At 41.3% G+C, this 17,477-nt stretch overlaps 1 protein-coding gene across 2 annotated transcripts in view; it reads left to right on the plus strand.

Moving 5' to 3' along the window:
• The window catches only part of NELL1 (NEL-like 1 (chicken)), a 293,636-nt gene that overhangs the window by 219,128 nt on the left and 57,031 nt on the right, over positions 1-17,477 (plus strand). For both annotated transcript variants that reach the window (XM_010563709.1, XM_010563710.1), the window contains one exon: positions 4,946-5,041. In XM_010563709.1, the coding sequence (XP_010562011.1) occupies positions 4,946-5,041 (96 nt within the window). The remainder of the gene's footprint in view (positions 1-4,945; positions 5,042-17,477) is intronic.

A 17,477-nucleotide genomic window follows, 5' to 3' on the forward strand; every position in this document is an offset into this window, starting at 1 on the left:
GTGGGATGCCATCCAGAGTGACCTTGACAGGTGTGAGAGGTGAGCTCACTTCATGAAATTCAACAAGGCCAAGTGCAAGGTCTTGCACGTGGGTCAAGGCAGTTCCAAGCACCAATACAGGCTGGGCGGAGAATGGATCGAGAGCAGCCCTGAGGAGAAGGACTTGGGAGTGTTGGTTGACGAGAAGCTCAGCGTGACCCAGCAATGTGCGTTTGCAGCCCAAAAAGCGAACTGTATCCTAGGCTGCATCAAAAGAAGCGTGACTAGAAGGTTGAGGGAGGTGTTTCTTCCCCTCTGCTCCGCTCTGGTGAGACCCCACCTGGAGTACTGCATTCAGCTCCGGGGCCCCCAGCATAAGAAGGACATGGACGTGTTGGAGTGAGTCCAGAGGAGGGCCGTGAAGATGATCGGGGGGCTGGAATACCTCTCCTATGAAGACAGGCTGAGAGAGTTGGGGTTGTTCAGCCTGGAGAAGAGAAGACTCCGGGGACACCTTACAGCAGCCTGCCAGTACCTAAAGGGGGCCTGCAGGAAAGCCGGAGAGGGACTTTTTCCAAGGGCCTGTAGCGATAGGACAAGGGGTAATGGCTTTAAACTGAAAGAGGGTAGGTTGAGATGAGATGTAGGGAAGAAGTTCTTCACTGTGAGGGTGGTGAGGCCCTGGAACACGTTGCCCAGAGGGTTTGTGGATGCCCCATCCCTGGCAGCGTTCGAGGCCAGGTTGGATGGGGCTTGGAGCAAGCTGGTCTGGTGGCAGGTGTCCCTGCCCATGGCAGGGGGGTTGGAACTGGATGATCTTTAGGGTCCCTTCCAACCCAAACTATTCCATGAATCTATGATAATGGCCTCATTGGGAGAGGAAATAACACTTTAACTGGACAGGGGAAAAGAAACCGTACCCCATAAATACGTAGGCAGTGGTTATGCAGCTTGTGCATGTCCAGGAGCATGGTACCAGGTTTGTGGGCACTTTCATGCTGCTCTTTGTGGAGCTCTGCAGTGAGATTCACCTGTCTCTCCAACATTATCACAAAAATTACATATCCAGCCGATTTAAATTTTTTTCTGTTTCTGTGCTTTACAGATCCATCATCCAGGAGGACATGCGTCAAAAATGAAATTCCTCCTCTGCAGAGAAATTATGTCTATTTAGGAAAGGTCTTTATACGATAAAGGCTTTTATTTTGGAGGAAGAAATCTGTTAGCATTACAGAGATCTGTTCACTTTGGCAGAAGCCTCCTGAAATCAATAGATTCCATTTCTTTTATATACAGAATACTGCATAAGACTCTTAACGGTGGAGGTTTACCTTCATAGACTTCACCCTAATGGCATCTTCACTTAATTTTCCTGATAAAACCTTTATTGCAAATGCAGTAACCATTCTCCTTTTCAACAAGGTTGCCAGCCTGCAAATAATTTCAGAGGCAGGATCTATTTATGGGAATACATTAGTAAAATAGTATCCAGCCATGATTTATGTTTCTTGTGTTAACTTTCTTTGAGTAGGAGGGAGTCTGCAATCAAGGTTTGTAAGTGCAAATTCCGTGATGCTGGTGGGTTCCCATGCCCCCACAAATAGAGTTTTGATTTTGAAGGGTCTCAAACCACAGTGGAAGTCTAGATCCCACAGCCCATAAGATGTGTAACAAAGCGTAAGCGCCAAAGCAGGTAGTTTCAGGAGAGCATGGGCACTCCAGTTAATTTACTATTCAGTCACTGAGCTGCTCCCTGTTGGGTCCTCTTGTCCATAAGGCATGGGTACAGAAGTGACGTAAAGATTTTCCTTAATTAGTCTCTTCTGCTGAGGGTGTAAAGGAAAAATCTCGTTGGAAATGTATGAATTTTGATAAAATGTTCTGAAATGTTCTAAAAGGTTTCAGCCGGAGGCAGAACTATTAGAGAAGATAGTTCAAATAAGTGAAGTTTGGTAAAATTGCTAGCAATTGAAACTGAATTCCTGTTGTTAGAGGTATTGAGCATTCTTAAAATTCAGAGTAGCGGTATCAGTACTGCATATAATACTGTGAGCTCTTTTTCTAGCACTTAAGGAAAGTAGCCTTTAGACAGACATTTTGATTTTGTAACTGTGTTCTGAGATTTGTGGTTTTGATGTTCCTACTTCCTGAAAGCCTACAATGCAGGAAGTAGAGGGTTTGTAGAAGAACTATCTGGGGAACAGCGGGATAATTCTGGCACTCTTCCTTGGGGTTTTCTTTTCTTCCGTAAAAATGAACTGCCTCGCCCAAATCCACCAAAGCCTGAGCATCACAGCGAAGGACAGTTAGTCTGTATTGCAGAGGACTTCCCAGCTTCTGCAAAAATTGAAAAGGAGAGTTGAATTCTTTTCTTCTGCAGCCATTGCCCAGCTTCTTCCTCAACTTCATCCTCCAACGTCCACATGACAAGCTAATGCCTTGGTGACTCCTCCTGCACTGGGCAGTACAGAGTCCCTTCTCAGAGGAACCTGTAGTACAACAATTCCTCAGGGTGTCCCTGTACAGACATTGTTTGGGTTTTTAAAAGTTGCTAAGGTGTGACACATAAAGAATAGGGGAATTTCCAAATGCTCAACAAGTAAGTGCTAGCACGTTTGGGTACGTGTATAGGAGGTGTGTTTTGATACGGATATGTAGGAAGGAATAGAAAGATAGAAGGAGTTTTGACCCATGGCGGGCACCCCAGCCTTTCTCTCCCAGATGTGAATGGTGTGCTTGGCTGTGCCTGTAGATGTCAAGACCTGCCTGCTGCACCGACATAACAGTTTTTGCATTAATGGGAAAATCTTTTACATGACCAGCCCTGTCTCATAAGCCTTTCTCTGTTAGTAATTCTAAAAGAGAACAGAAGAAAACACCACCTTACTGTGCAGATCTAGGAATAGAATTTATTGTAAGAAGCAGACATTTCATGTTAGTAAGCTGGTAGTATCGGTTATGGTGCCAAAGAAAGTGTGTGAGAGCTCTAACTGAAGCCCTCTTACCTACCTATCCCTATCAGCTCTAACAACTTTCAGTGGACATGCCTGATTGTTATAGACAACACATTTTCTTTTTTTATGCCCTTTATGACTTCTTTTATTTTAAGAGCCCCATGTATTTCTTTCCCAGTGCAATGTGGCATATATTGTGGATGAACGATTCTCTTTTTTGCCAATGTTTTCCTTTTTTTTGCCCTTTATATCCGCTCTGCCACAAATTCTAGTTCTTTTGATGTCATGCAGAAATGTATTACTACTTCACAAAAGTCTCTGCTTACTTTCCATTTCAAACCAGAAAAAATGTAGATGAAGAATTTAACTTGCACCTTCTCTGAGAATGCTGAGACTGACTGGAGATGAGCAAACATTCTTTCAAGAGCTCCGGAGGCAATCTTTTGAGTCTCATCATGTTTTTCATATATTTTCCAGCTGTATTTCATATTAGTACTTTCAGCTTTCTGCACAGTTACACTTTTCTACCAATATTTATATGCAGAAATCACAAAATGCTGCTCTTAAACCATATTTCTTTTTCCCATACAGTAGAAATTGACTGGTTCCAAAATAGATATGTTTCAGAAGGTTCCCATATGGAGTGTGTGCATTGATGAGCAGAAAGTGTTACTGGGCAAGAATCATGCTTTCTCCACACCACTGCCTTGCGCCAGTCGCGGGAGTGCTTATGATGTTCTACTACCATCTTCTCTAAATCACTTTAGCATTCTTCTCCCCGTGTTATCCTCCATAAAACAGTATGGCATGCTACGAATTATATATTTAGCGTAAGGCAGACCCGTCTATCAATTCAGTCAAGAGATATGATTATGTGCTTTTTTTGCCTCTAAGTGGTTAACAATTGCAAAAGATTCTTTTTAATGCTTAGTACTTTATTCACTTTATTTTTCTTTTTAGTGCATCGGAAGATAAATCTTAAACGTTTCTTCTGTTATCTAGCACTTTAAGCCTTTTCATAGCATTTGTAACATCTCTTTGCCAACACTCCATCTGTGATTTTAGCTTGCAGGAAACACTTTGCAATTGTGTTATTAGCTTAGATGCAGAGAGCTGCTGTTTAAATATTAATTGTAACTTCCCTCATAAGCACAGTCAAACCCACTGAGTAACTTGTGTAGTTCAACAAATATCTAGGAGAGGGTGGGGAGTCTGTTACGGGTAGGGTTTGCTCTTAGTCTTAGCAAAGGTCTTACTCGGGTTAACACTGCAAACTAGATCATGTCCTAATGCTTGCTATTTCCTTTCCTCTTCTTACCTCAGTTCCGCTACTTGTACACACACAACAAAAAGAAAGAAAAAAGAATAATGTTAAACTGCAAGCATACTTCTTCAACAGTTACTGGACAAAGAAACTTCTAAAGTACTTGTGTATTGCTTTGTCAAGAATTCACACCTCAGTAGAGGCATGATCTTGTGGTTGAGCCCTTCTCCTCTGGTTTCAGTCACGAGCCTCACCCTATTTCATTTCTCAATTCCACAAAATGTACTTGACACTTACAAATAAAAAAATAGGAAAATATTATGTGTTTATAGACATTTCAGTAAAATGTATTTGGTAGATGTGAGAAACAGAGTAGTTAACACCATCTGACCAGCCTGTTTTCTGTGGATCACCAGAGCACTGGAATTGTAATACTCATATTGGGTATAATTGAAAGAAGATCAGCCCCATTAAAATCGTACGTTGTATTTTTCCCCTCTCTCCTTCTTCCAGATGGTTATTAATCCTTTATTGGTGAGGTGGTTTGCCTACGGTGTAATCTGAGATTTTTCCTCATGTCATTTAAGTGAGTTACTTGTCTTTGTGTTTGCAGGTGGACTGAATTTTAATATGATGAATTCTGTTAATTGCTTAGAATTTAGATGTTTTTCTTAGTATCTTGCAAATGTATATATATATATATTTTTTTTAAATGTAGTAGTACCCACATATTTCTTTTATTTTTCAGCATTCTGTGAAGAAGGGTGCAGATACGGTGGAACTTGTGTAGCCCCTAACAAATGTGTCTGCCCTTCTGGATTCACAGGAAGTCAGTGTGAGAAAGGTAAAGCTTTACTGAAACACACCTTCTTCTTTGGTAATGAGAAACATGATGTGCTGAATTAAGAAATAATTACTTTCCATTCATTCATCCTGCTTGATATTTTCTCTTCATTAAAGATATGACTGTTCCATAGCTGCCTTTTCCTAACTGAAAGCTAGTCTTAAATTAAACATGGAAAGTTTTAGACAATCAGGGATGTACCTGCTTTTGCTTCCAGTGGATGCTTTTAGTTAATTAGGGGGGATGGCAAATGAAAAATATGTACTTCACCTATTTCCTGTGGTGCAAGCTTAAGGTTACCTTCTGCTTTTTCTGAATCTGTTGTGCAAATTAGACCAAAATTCGGATGTTTGCTTTTCACTTGAAGTTTTTGAATTCTTAAGATTTGATTTTTCTTCTGAGTCACTGAGGCCACCAATTTTATAGAATCACAGCCTATTCAAATATATCTCACTGGTCAGGATTTGATTCTGCCTTTTCCCAGATTTTTTCTGTTTCGAGATTTGCTTCTGACAGGCCCACCTTTCTGTTCATTTCACAAAGATCTGGTTCCTTGTCTACCTTTAATGAGAAGGAAGGGATCTTAGAGAATTCCATGCAGGACTCTTATTAGATTCTTTATACGGCAGGTTTGGGATTTTTTGTTGGTCGGTATTTATTGAGGTTGTATTTCACTTAAATAACCCAATGATAGAGTTTTTTTGCATTGCATGTTTTTTAATAAACCTTTTGCACTTGGCTTTATTGGTGGAAATAAAGTGGACTGTTAACGCAGGTTGCATGACGCTCGTATGGATGAGATTATAATTGAAGAGGCTTTTTTAAGGAAGAAAAAAAAAAAAGAAAACCAAGAAATAACTGTTAAAGGATAGGTTAAATCACTGGAACGACTTGTTACCCAGAGACCGTTCAGTAATTTGTGTGTAGCGGCATCTATTTAATACATGGCTGTTCTACTATAATACAAAGTAACTTAAGCCCAGTTGTCAACAAATCTGCTTTGAGCGGCTTCTGAAAACTGCTAAAGCTTTTTATGGATGTACTCAAAGCACTGCATACTGAAATCCCATAGTTGCTAGTTGTCAGCATTGTTTCTAATTATTTAAGAATGAACTACGATGTTAATATTTTCATACCATCTCGAATAAATTTGAGTACTGCATTTTTTTTTTTTTTGCCTATAGCCTTTGGGTTATTTGTTTTAAATAGAAAAAAGCTCCCAAGCTTCCTGACATTCAGCAGTAAGTACCAGCAATATACATGAGTAATTAACACAAGAAGTTCCTGCCTCGGAGCCCCACCTACCAGCCTCTAGTCCTTCCTGCTAGTTACCCTCTCCCATGTTATCATTTGCTCATTCCTCTCTAAAACATCTAGTATTCAGAGGGAACGGTACATTCAGAGGGATGTAGGATACCAGAGATGTGTTCTATCTTCGTGAAAATCGGGTAGTGCAAAACCAGTACCTGCATTGCCCAAAGGTGCCCTGCCTAGCCAGCGAGCCAGTGGCTTTTGGCCAGCTCTCAGCTCGACTACCTACGTTTCTTTTACCCAAGAATCGTAGAACTATCTTTTTTCTTATTGCTGTAAAGGGACTTCCGTGACTCGAATGCAGAGTCTTTAAACTCTTGAAGTGAGGGTTTAAAATTGATAAATGGATGACATAACTGTTGTTGATTCCTGTGTTTTCCATGTCTTTTGTTATTGTTTTGATCTAAAAGATGAGTTAGCACACCAGGTAAAGGAAACATGGCAGGCATGGTATACTCTCATTATATCAAGAAATTTAGAGGTAGGTGTCAGGAGGAGCTAGCTTCTGTGTATAAAATCTATATGGCTTGAACCAGAAGGAATTTTATTTTTTGCTTTGAAGATGTATAGGATTTACCAGTATGCTACAAGTCAAGCTAACGATGGTAACTTTGAGAAACCTGATGTGCAAGCCGGTTTGAGAATGAATAGGGCTTTGCGTAGGAGAAGTTGTTACATTTTAGTTGTGTTAGAGGGTTGGAAAACTTCAGCAGAGATATACTTTATGTCATAAGCATATTTCAGTGGCTAAGCATATATCAGGTCTGTGTGAGAACAGCTTCAGCCTCCTGAAGGTGCATGTTCTGGAGAAACTAAATGTTCAGAGTAGAAAGGTGATGAACCACCTTTAAAACAGGCTTCCCTTTGTTTACCTGCGTACTCCTCGAAGATGTAGTGCTGTTAGGAAGAGGAGGCAGTTCAGTAAAGACTTCCCTCACAGTCTCACTGCAGTTTGCTGCAGTGTTTTTAGACATCTGAAGTATTCAAAACCAATGTTTGTTTGGTTGGGGTTTTTGTCCTCTCGTCCATAATGTTAGAAATAAGCACTTTGTTATATTTAACATATGGTAGCACTCCCTCAATCATTATGACATATTCCGAAGATGGTGAAATGGTGGGACATCACTTTAAATCAAAGCTTAAATGTTCCTGGTAAAACCTTGCCTGATGGAAGCTCATGGTGAACTGATGCATATCAGAAGTAAAATGGTGTGTTTTGGTAATGTATTCTATTTGCCACGGTGCATTTAAAAACGTCCTTCAAACTGACGCCACAGCAATTCCTTATACATTATTTGAGAGCTGAAAGGATTCGTCACCGGCTAAAAACAGTATGACCCAAATTGGCTTCAACGTCATATAAAGGGTAAAATGAACCAGTAATTAGAAATGTTGAAAAGCAGGTGCATTTACTTCTGAATATGAATCATATGTTACTCATCGTTTCTGACTGCCTGGTTGAAATGATGATATTACGTTAATTAAAAATTCAGAGATATTTGAAAGGATAGGATTTACGCTGGTAATTTACTCAGGTGAAATTAAAATACATATTTAAGGCTTATGTACAAATACATAATTCAACATGCTGCTAAGAGGAATTACCTCTTGCCAGTTGCTTTGCCTGAAACGAGGAATCATCATAACAGTTGTGGGGCTGCCTTTCCTTTTTTGAAGGTGAACTGCAAACTGATGTCCAGAGATACTGTCAACTAATTCCTCCTTCCATCCAATCTTTATAATGCTGTTTCTTTAAGTATGTGCTTGATGCTTCTTACAGAATTTTAGTTGTTTTCTCTTTAGGTTCTCATTCAATCCTCTTATCAATTTTTGGTTTGGTTTTTCTTCATGTTTAGCTGGCCAGGGCTGAAATCAATGATCTCTGCAATCATTACCGTTTGTTTGTATCACAGTTGTGATACCTGTGCTAGAAAGTTTTTATGTTGGAACTTTTGGTAACATTGCTGTACGGTTCCAGCATATACATGCCTGACAGCTGATCTGGACATATGCATCCTTAACAGTATGTAATGCTGTTGGCTTAAACCCAGGTGCATCCTTGGCAGGGATCCCTGTTAAAGGCTTCTGAGAGACATTTTGGTGTGCAGAGTTGAATGCAAACGCAGTACTCTGTGAGAGTTGTTGGCAGCATGGACTCAAATGCCCTAATTTTTCCATCCAGTGATGTTTTCTCCATCTCACATTAAAAAAAAAAAATAAAAAATCCCATCATTCCTTGAGCTGCTTTTCTCTCTCTGTGTATGAGCCACAGGTCAGTGGAGTTTTAATGCTGGTTTTGTAGACAGGGTTCGCCATTATTCTGTATTTGTGGAATTTTAGTCGCTTCTGCCGCTGATGAAGCGCTGAGGAGGAGATAGGCAGGACAATCTGTGATATCAAAGGTGGGAGTATACAGATGATTGAGTGCCTAGAAATTGCAGGCATTCCTCGAGCACCTACCTGCATGTGGTAGAGTCCTGTGCATGCGCCTAAGAAATACGTGCCAACTTCTATACAGCTCTGGGATGCTGACCAGCGGTGGCAGGGCGTTAGTTACAATACCTGTCTGTACAAATTATAACTTTGGCCAATGAGCAGGAAACGGCAGAATGGTTTGAAGCAGTGGGTTCCCAACTAGGGGCAAGTCAAGGAAAATGCAGTGTTTTTCCAAAAACTGCAGGAGGGCTTTTGGCAGTGGTGGGGCATTGCCTTCAAAAGGGATTCGAAACAATTGCACCACATCTTTGCTCCCCTGGCTCATGACAGCTACTGCCTGAGCTGGTGCACGATGAACGGGGAATATGTTTCTAGTAGATTGGAAGGATGTTGTGTAGGCTGGAGCTCAGAGAGGTAAATATTTTTGTGGTAGCTACATGTGTATTTATAGTCTTTGTAAAGCACTGGAGAACAGTTTTCTCACAGAATGATAGAGTGCTGTCAAAGAATTACCTGCTGATTGTAAACAGTCAGGAGCAAGGGTAAGGCATGGCACTGAAACATCAGGATGTGATAATTACGGGGGTTATTTTTTTGTGGATTTTTTTGGACTGTGTATACAAAAGAGTGTCTGATATTGGGGTGAGAGGTTGTTTTTCAGTATGTACCATGGCTGAGAAATGTGTTTTGAATCCCCATAATTATATTGCAAGTGGGGAAAAAAAAAAAATCAGCGCTTGCAGTATTGCATTAGTTACATGTGGAATCTTCAGTGCAGTCATAGATTTCACAGGTGTGTAATGAAACGTTGCTATGCTTGTATCTTGAAGTTGGATATCATGCGTACGTCATGAAAACAAGGTCTTTAGCTGATTTGTTTAATAATAGTTGGCAGTATCTGGAGTTGTTGTCTAAGAGGCAGCATACCTCTTTGTGTACTTGTCTCTTAAATTCCTTCTTCTGGAATATATTGTCTTCTGTAGCCCTTTGGGTAAAACTCCCTACAGTCTGTATTCCTTTGGATCCTAGAGAGAGAAAAAAACGTGAGAATTGTATTTCGGTGTGCTATTTCTTTGATTCCTGAACTGGATCAATCTTAAGGTGTGTAGCTATCAAAGATATTTCAGTAGAGGAACCTGGTTTAAAAAAATAAGCAAACAAAAAGCAAAGCAGAGAAAGAGATTTTTCGGTGAGTACGGTAAGCTAAATGTCAAAACTCCCTACCTTTATCTGTCTAAGATCTTTTGTAAAATACAAAGCAAGGTTTATTTTGAGAAACAAACCAGCTGTGCAGCTGTGGGCACAAGGCTTTGCATGAGATTCTTTCTAAAGCCTCTCATTTCAAGGTGAGGCAAAGCCAGTATAGTGCAAGATAGGAGGGGTGAAGTGAATGATGCTTAACTGATTACAGAAAACGGTGGCTGTGGTTGATACGACACTCCTGAGGGTGTGACAGATCCAGAGAAGGCAGATGCTCCAGGTGCCTGAGGTTGCCCTGCTCCATTTGCTGCCAAGCTGTTTACAGCATTTGCCCCAGTGGTGCTTATCGCAAAATGGCAAGGGGTGATATCTTAATGTGATAAAAGAAACGAAGCTGTCATTTGTAAAGATATCAGGGAATAGATCAAAGAATATCTACTAGAAAAATCTGATTAAGACCGTCTCTGAGGATCAAGGGGACATCTGTCTGCAAATCAACAAGGAACTCTCAGTAGAAGAAAAAAGTTATTCTATCTCACGCTGCAAACCAAAGAAAAATGAAATCTCCCAGACTAAGAACGCCATTCATTCCCCCAGCTGACCATAGCATGAGGAGACCGGACTCGTTTTTGTAGTGTTTACACTGCCTCGTATACTGTAAAAGTTTAGTTATAAAAGCCAGGAGAAACACTAAGCAAACGGAGAGTTTGGGGTGGGGGTTTTTTTGAAAGGAATTTTTTTATGTTGCTGTATAGTTTATTTGTTATGATCGGGTGTCTGGTCTATGTGTTTTTCCTTGTTTGTAATGAGAGGAATATCTGCTATATTAATCTTTTGTGTTAGCTGAGATGATATCTTGACATTCCAGGTAACAAATGGTTCTAATATTCGAATGTTTTGTTATTTGTATGACTTGTGGTCATATGTATTGGGTTTGTGTGACAAGGTTTTGGTTGCGGGGGGGCTGCAGGGGTGGCTTCTGTGAGAAGCTGCTGGAAGCTTCTCCTATGTCCAACAGAGCCCATGCCAGCTGGCTCCAAGACGGACTTGCCGCTGGCCAAGGCCGAGCACATCAGCGACAGGGGTAGTGCCTCTCTGATAACGTATTTAAGAGGTGGAGGGGGAAACCCTGTGCAACTGCAGCCAGGAAAGAGGAGTGAGAATACGTGAAACAACCCAGCAGAGCCCCAGGTCGGTGAAAAAGGAGGAGGAGGAGGAGGTGCTCCAGGTGATGGAGCAGAGATTCCCCTGCAGCCCCTGGGGAAGACCGCGGTGAGGCAGGCTGTCCCCCTGCAGCCCAGGGAGGTCCACGGGGGAGCAGATCTCCACCTGCAGCCCGGGGAGGACCCCACACCGGAGCAGGGGGATGCCCGAAGGAGGCTGCAACCCCGTTAGGAAGCCCGCGCTGGAGCAGGCTCCTGGCAGGACCTGCGGCCCCGTGGAGAGAGGAGCCCAGGCTGGAGCAGGTTTTCTGGCAGGACTTGTGACCCTGCGGGGGACCCACGCTGGAGCAGGCTGTGCCTGAAGGACTGCAGCCCAGGGAAGGGACCCACGCTGGAGCAGTTTGTGAAGAACTGCAGCCCATAGGAAGGACTCACGTTGAAGTTCATGGAGGACTGTCTCCCATGGGAGGGACCCCACGCTGGAGCAGGGGAAGAGTGTGAGGAGTCCTGCCCCTGAGGAGGAAGGAGCGGCAGAGACAATGTGTGATGAGCTGACCCCAACCCCCATTCCCTGTTCCCCTGTGCTGCTGGTGGGGTAGGAGGTAGAGAATTCGGGAGTGAAGCTGTGCTTGGGAAGAAGGGAGTGGTGGGGTAAAGGTGTTTTAAGATTTGGTTTTTATTTCTTATTACCATACTCTGATTTGATTGCTAATAAATTAAACTAGTTTCCCCAAGTCGAGACTGTTTTGCCTGTGACGGTAATTGGCGAGTGATCTCTCCCTGTCCTTATCTCAACCTGCGAGCCTTTCGTTATATTTTCTCTCCCCTGTCCAGCTGAGGAGGAAGAGTGATAGAGCAGCTTTGGTGGGCACCTGGCGTCTAGCCAGGGTCAACCCACCACATCATAAAATATCTCTTTTATCATCTTCTGACTTGGTGACGGACATCGTATTTTTTTTAAGTCACAGAATATTGTGTTGGTTTTTCCCCCCGCTTTGGTCCCCAGAGCTTGCACTTAGAAATTGGATAGTATTGTATTGCTTATCCTGTCTGGGATTTTGCTTGCTACTCTAGTTTCCTACAGTTTTAACTTCCCCACTCAAATTACACTGACCTCACCCTGACCAGTGTCTGTATGCCAGCTGGACATGTCAAGTAATACTTAAGGATGCAGTTTTATTTAGATAAGGAAAAGGCACGATTTAGCTAGTTGACATCTAATTTGCATTTGGATTCGTGCAAAACAGTGTAATCAAGAGATAATTTCTGTTGATCAAACTTTATGGTGCACATAAGATCCAAAGCCAGATTCTAAAATCTTTATTCTCTTACCTTAAACATTACAAAAAATACCTTTAGATAGTGTCTTGGCATGCCATCTTTCTTTGTGTTCCGGTTCCCGTTCTGGATGTTCTTGGATTAATATCTTGTGTAGACCCACTACAGAACTTATTATAGAGCTTACAAAAATAGCTGCTATGTTTTATTATTCCTTAGTTACCTTAGTAGTGAACTGAAAATACACATGATATTTAAAGAAGTGAGTGGATGTGATTTCATCAAGTCAGTGGCTTTGCCTCTTCCTTTTCTTATGGAGCAATAGATTTTACTCCTTCACTATGTCTTTCTTGCTGAAAAGCAGCCAATGAAAAATGTAAAAAGAAAATGACAATAAGTTCTTTGGAAGGGAAGGAAAAGAGCAGGAAGCTTAGAAGGAGATTGATGGCTCGCCTACATCTCCGGTGATAAAGAAGCAATTAACAGAAGGAGAAACTCCAAATAAAGTTATACCATCTCCTTTAGATTCAGGTACCCTGCCAAAGTGTTGGATAGTAACCTGTGTTCAATCTCTTAAAAAGCTGTTAGCAATTGTCTTAAAATTAGAGATGAGTGGTCTTTGTAGCAGTATGGGGTGAACTGACTGAATATCTATTAAAAATTGACTTTTTGATGTGGTGAGGACTAATGAACATAGATTTCATAGAACCATTTTAAAGCAAAACGGCTCTTTAGGGCATCAGAATTTAGTGATTGAGTCAGCCAAGTTGTACATGAGAGACACCCTCTGCCACAGTCGAGATGAATTTTCAAAAGGCCCTTCACAGAACAAGGCTGTGTGAACTCTGTGAAGTTTAAGAAAATGCAGGAATATAAGAGCACCGTTCAGGTGAATGCTTACATGAGCTGTAATGGTTGGAGCATCTTTGCAAGTGTCCTTCCCCCAGACGTGTTCTGTGAGCCCCCATGTGTCCCCATTCCGATGTCACTAGATGCACGGGGCAACCAGTGGGGCCAGCCAGCCGTTGTCTAGCTTGGAGTAACTTCCAGTGCAAAGTGAAGGGGGAAGTAAAGTGAGAGTCCTTGTGTTTCCCTGGGGCTGGGCTTGCTGTATGCCCAGCATTTTAGGGAGCCTCTCGGCGAAGACAACGCTCCTGGGGTCGCGCCTTGCGCTGCTTGGGTGCTGTCACGCGGTGGCATACCTTTGTGAAGGAGAACTTGTCTTTCGGTGGTCAAGAAATGCACGTCAAAAGGATACGGTGCATTTCCCCAGGTTGAATGTAACTGCCAACAGAGGGATGCTCGTATGGTTTGTTTCCGTCACGTGCCTGGAAGATGCAGGGCACAGTGAATGTAGTATTTGCGGGCAAAAAGGAGATGCTTGTCTGTCTTAGGTGAGAGAAGAGCATGCTGCGAGGAGTATAGGCTGTTCTAGCTAAACAGGTAGAAAATGTTAGGGCCTCTCTTTGCCCTCTACTTAGCACCTGGAAATCACTGGACGAAAGGGCGGTTGGTTCGTTCCTGTTTTCTTTCTTTGTTTCGGGTGCTGCTACACACAGTGCTAGATGTTTGTTCATCCTTAAGTTCCAATTATGTACTACGGAAGGAACATCATGTTTAGAAAGAGACAGGTAAACTAAGCAGTAGCAACTGCTGAAGCTCTAAACATAAAAGCCCCATGTTCCCCCTGAACTTCCTACAGCCTACATAGCGGAATTTTGTGCAAAAGCCTTGCTCAAACCGAGGCGTTGGAATTCCTTCCCCGCAGGAGGCCGTGTTGCTTTGGCCCTTTCTGGAAGTGCTCGGCCCCTGACTTAGCGTTCATCCAGTTTATCATCAGGAACGTCTCCCACAGCTTCTGTGCAGTTGTATGTGCTGCGGTTTCCTCTTGGATTCTGAGAACCCAGGCAGTGGGATTTAAATTTGTTTTAAGCGGCAGAATTGCCACTGAATATATTAAAGAAAACAGAGAACTACAAAGCACTCAACAATGTGAGCAAATATTTCTATTCAAGCAAATAGATATATGTCAATGAAATTTCCATCTTGCAGCTAAGAAGTTTCCGTATATGAAGCATTTCTTGTGATACGAGCTGTACAGAAAAGGCAGTTGCTTTAAAATACCTACTTCATGATGAATTAACTACAAAACACATCTCATTTTACCACGGTTAATTAAAAAAAAACCCCAACAAGTCTGCTTTGAGTGCAGCGCAGTAATGCTAATTTTATGACCTAGTTTGTCAGGACGTTCTGACCCCCTTTTTTGGTTCTCCCAGGCAGATGCCTACATCAGTGAAAACCAGAATAATTCTAAGGAGAAATACCAGAATAGGTAGTGGACTAACTAAATATTAAATCAAAACTATCTCAGTCTGTCCAACTACAGGCAGTATTTAGGGGACATTACTGAGTTTAATAGGCTCTTTGCCACCTTACTTTTTCTTATTAATAGCCTGCTCTGGACTGGAGAATCAACCATGAATATTTAAATTTGCTGGTAACCTAGAAATATAACTTGGGATGTGCAGAGCAGGGGCAGAGAAGTACTTAGATTTTTTTAAGATGGAAATTCTCTTGGCTTCAGTGGGAATTTCACCTGGGTGGAAACCTTAGGATCTGGTGCGATTGAATTAGGTGAAATGAAAAATAAATGGCTCTAGTGAAATAAAAGAGCATTTAGAGTGGGGTTTTTATGTGGAACAAGCTGTGTTAGTTGCAGTTACCAACGATAAATATGCCATTTTTAACTCGTGGGTCTATGGTACCACTCTTAACTAGCTAATCTAGCAATAAGGTCCTATTCAAACTGGGTAGAGAATTCAGTTTCTCTAGAAAATTTGTACAGCTGAGAATTTTACTATATAGAGCCATATTTCTGCTGAAGTTTAATACAGTGAATGCTAACATGTTTCCTGAGTGATCTCATTGAAGTTAATCAAGGTGTAGTGAGAGAAAATGTGCCTCAGTCATCAGAAACAGCATCAAAAAACAATTTCTTTTGAGAAATAATGGGACAAGTGAAAGGAATGGAGCCAAACAACATGCTGATGTTGTAGAGGTTATTGTGTATTTAGTTCTGACAAAAAGTCAGTTTTCCTGCATTATTTCTTTTTTAATTTAAGATTTTTTTCCCCTGAAAAATTATGGTATGAGAAGAACACTTTAAGCTGATGGAAGTGATGCGACAGGGGAAAAAAAAAAAAAAAAGGTAGGTGTAACTAGCAAGATCTTTTCCCACGTTGATAGGAATTCATCGCTACAAAAGCAATAGCTATCTCCACTTGCCTTCATTGGGCTGACATTTAGAGGAAGAGATCATGTCCCCTTTCATATGATCCTTGGAAGGCAAATAAAATGGCATAAATCACTTTCTTATGTGACTTGTGTAGATTGCAGTTTATGGACAATGAGGATAACTAATCCAATTATTTTCCTTTAGGAGTCAGGGTGAAAAAGTGAGTTAAACCCTTGTCGAAGGGAGTGTCATCCTTTCTTTTTTAACTGAGGTAGTCTTTGTAACGTCTATGACTGTGTTCAGTTGCAGTCCTTTTGAGTATCTGTTTTTGTAAGAGTAACACCCAGCGTTTTCAAGTCTGCTCCAGGAGGACTGCAGGATTGGGTTGTTGTTATGCAACACTACAGCGAAGAAAAGCCTACAACAGAAGGGGGTGGCTCTTTGCAAAATCTGCCGAATTAAAATCGGTTTGTGGACTCAAGAAAACAAGTTTTTCTTTAGGACTGTACTCATGTGCATGTACAGAGAAGAAATGAAATGGGAAGTTTTGCTGATGTGGAACCTTACAATCTTTCTTTTCCCCTTCCAAGGCTTTTTCTGTACCAGCTGAAACATTTTTATTGTCTGTAGTCTGATAGCGATGCATCTGTTCTGCCATAGAAAGTACTTGATGTACCTGAAGACTCCCCTTCACAGTGGACATTTTTCTGGATAATCCAGCATATCGTGCCTGGTGAAATACCAAAAAAATCAATGGATTAATACCTATTGGGTATGAGAAAGGCCTGTGAATCTATCTCCTAGGAAGTGTGGCATTAAAGTTTATTCCAGATTCAAAGCTCACTAACTCATTGTGCAGATTCCTGTTGCTTTTGTAAGGCTTTTGTTCATGCCTGTAGTCCCCAGAGAGCAAATATGCGAGATGTTAAAATAATACTGTACTTAATGTAAGGTACACGTGAAGCATAGAAGTAACTTGGATTGTTCTGGCTGAATTTTTTTTTTTTTTTTGCTAGTTCCCTTATGATTGCAGTAGCTTTAAATAACAGTCATACTCAACCTCAAGGAGCTATGTGTCAAAGTTATTTTCAAACTTTTTATAGTGTTATGATAAAAATCTGTGCAGTCCTTCACATTTGCAGAAATAGAGTTCTTCCTAAATACATCAATCAATTTTTTGCTTTTAAAAAGAGAACCTCTGATTTAGCAACTCGGGCAGTTCAATAGCTGGAGTTTTCTACTACTTCAGCTGTGTAACATCTGAATTATTTCTTTCAACATGTAATATCTACTAAGTAGATCAGTCATTTCAGAAACAAACATAAATGGTGGTGTTTTTATGTGAAAGAGTGAAATCCCCTTTCTTAGTTGATTTTTTTTTTTTTTTTTTTTTTTCTTTCCCCCCCCCGAAGAGACATTCTCTGTACGCTGGCAATCTAATCTTTGGAATGGTACTTATTTATCTTTTGAATGAGACATGAAATGAAAGCCCTAAACACTTCTGGTCATTCAAGATCCAGTTGAACCTGTATCCTATTCAGCTCAGGTAGTTACATTCTGCCTTCTTTAGCAATGTCAGTCAGAGAAATTACTCATATGAAGTAGCTGTCTGGCTAGCATGGAGTGGCACCCATGCCTGAACTTCACAGATGTCTATGTTTCTGTCATAGGTTACAGATCCTTACAGCTTTTGATGGCAATTGCACAGTCTTAAATGTGAATGACTCTTAGGTGGAGTGTAAGCACGTACGTGTGCGAGGGCGCGCTCAGCTCCTCCACTGTCCTTCTCGTTGCACTGTCTTGGAAGTAG

This window comes from Haliaeetus leucocephalus, unplaced genomic scaffold (assembly GCF_000737465.1).
Source record: "Haliaeetus leucocephalus isolate CR32 unplaced genomic scaffold, Haliaeetus_leucocephalus-4.0 Scaffold173, whole genome shotgun sequence".
Taxonomy (NCBI): Eukaryota; Metazoa; Chordata; class Aves; order Accipitriformes; family Accipitridae; genus Haliaeetus; species Haliaeetus leucocephalus.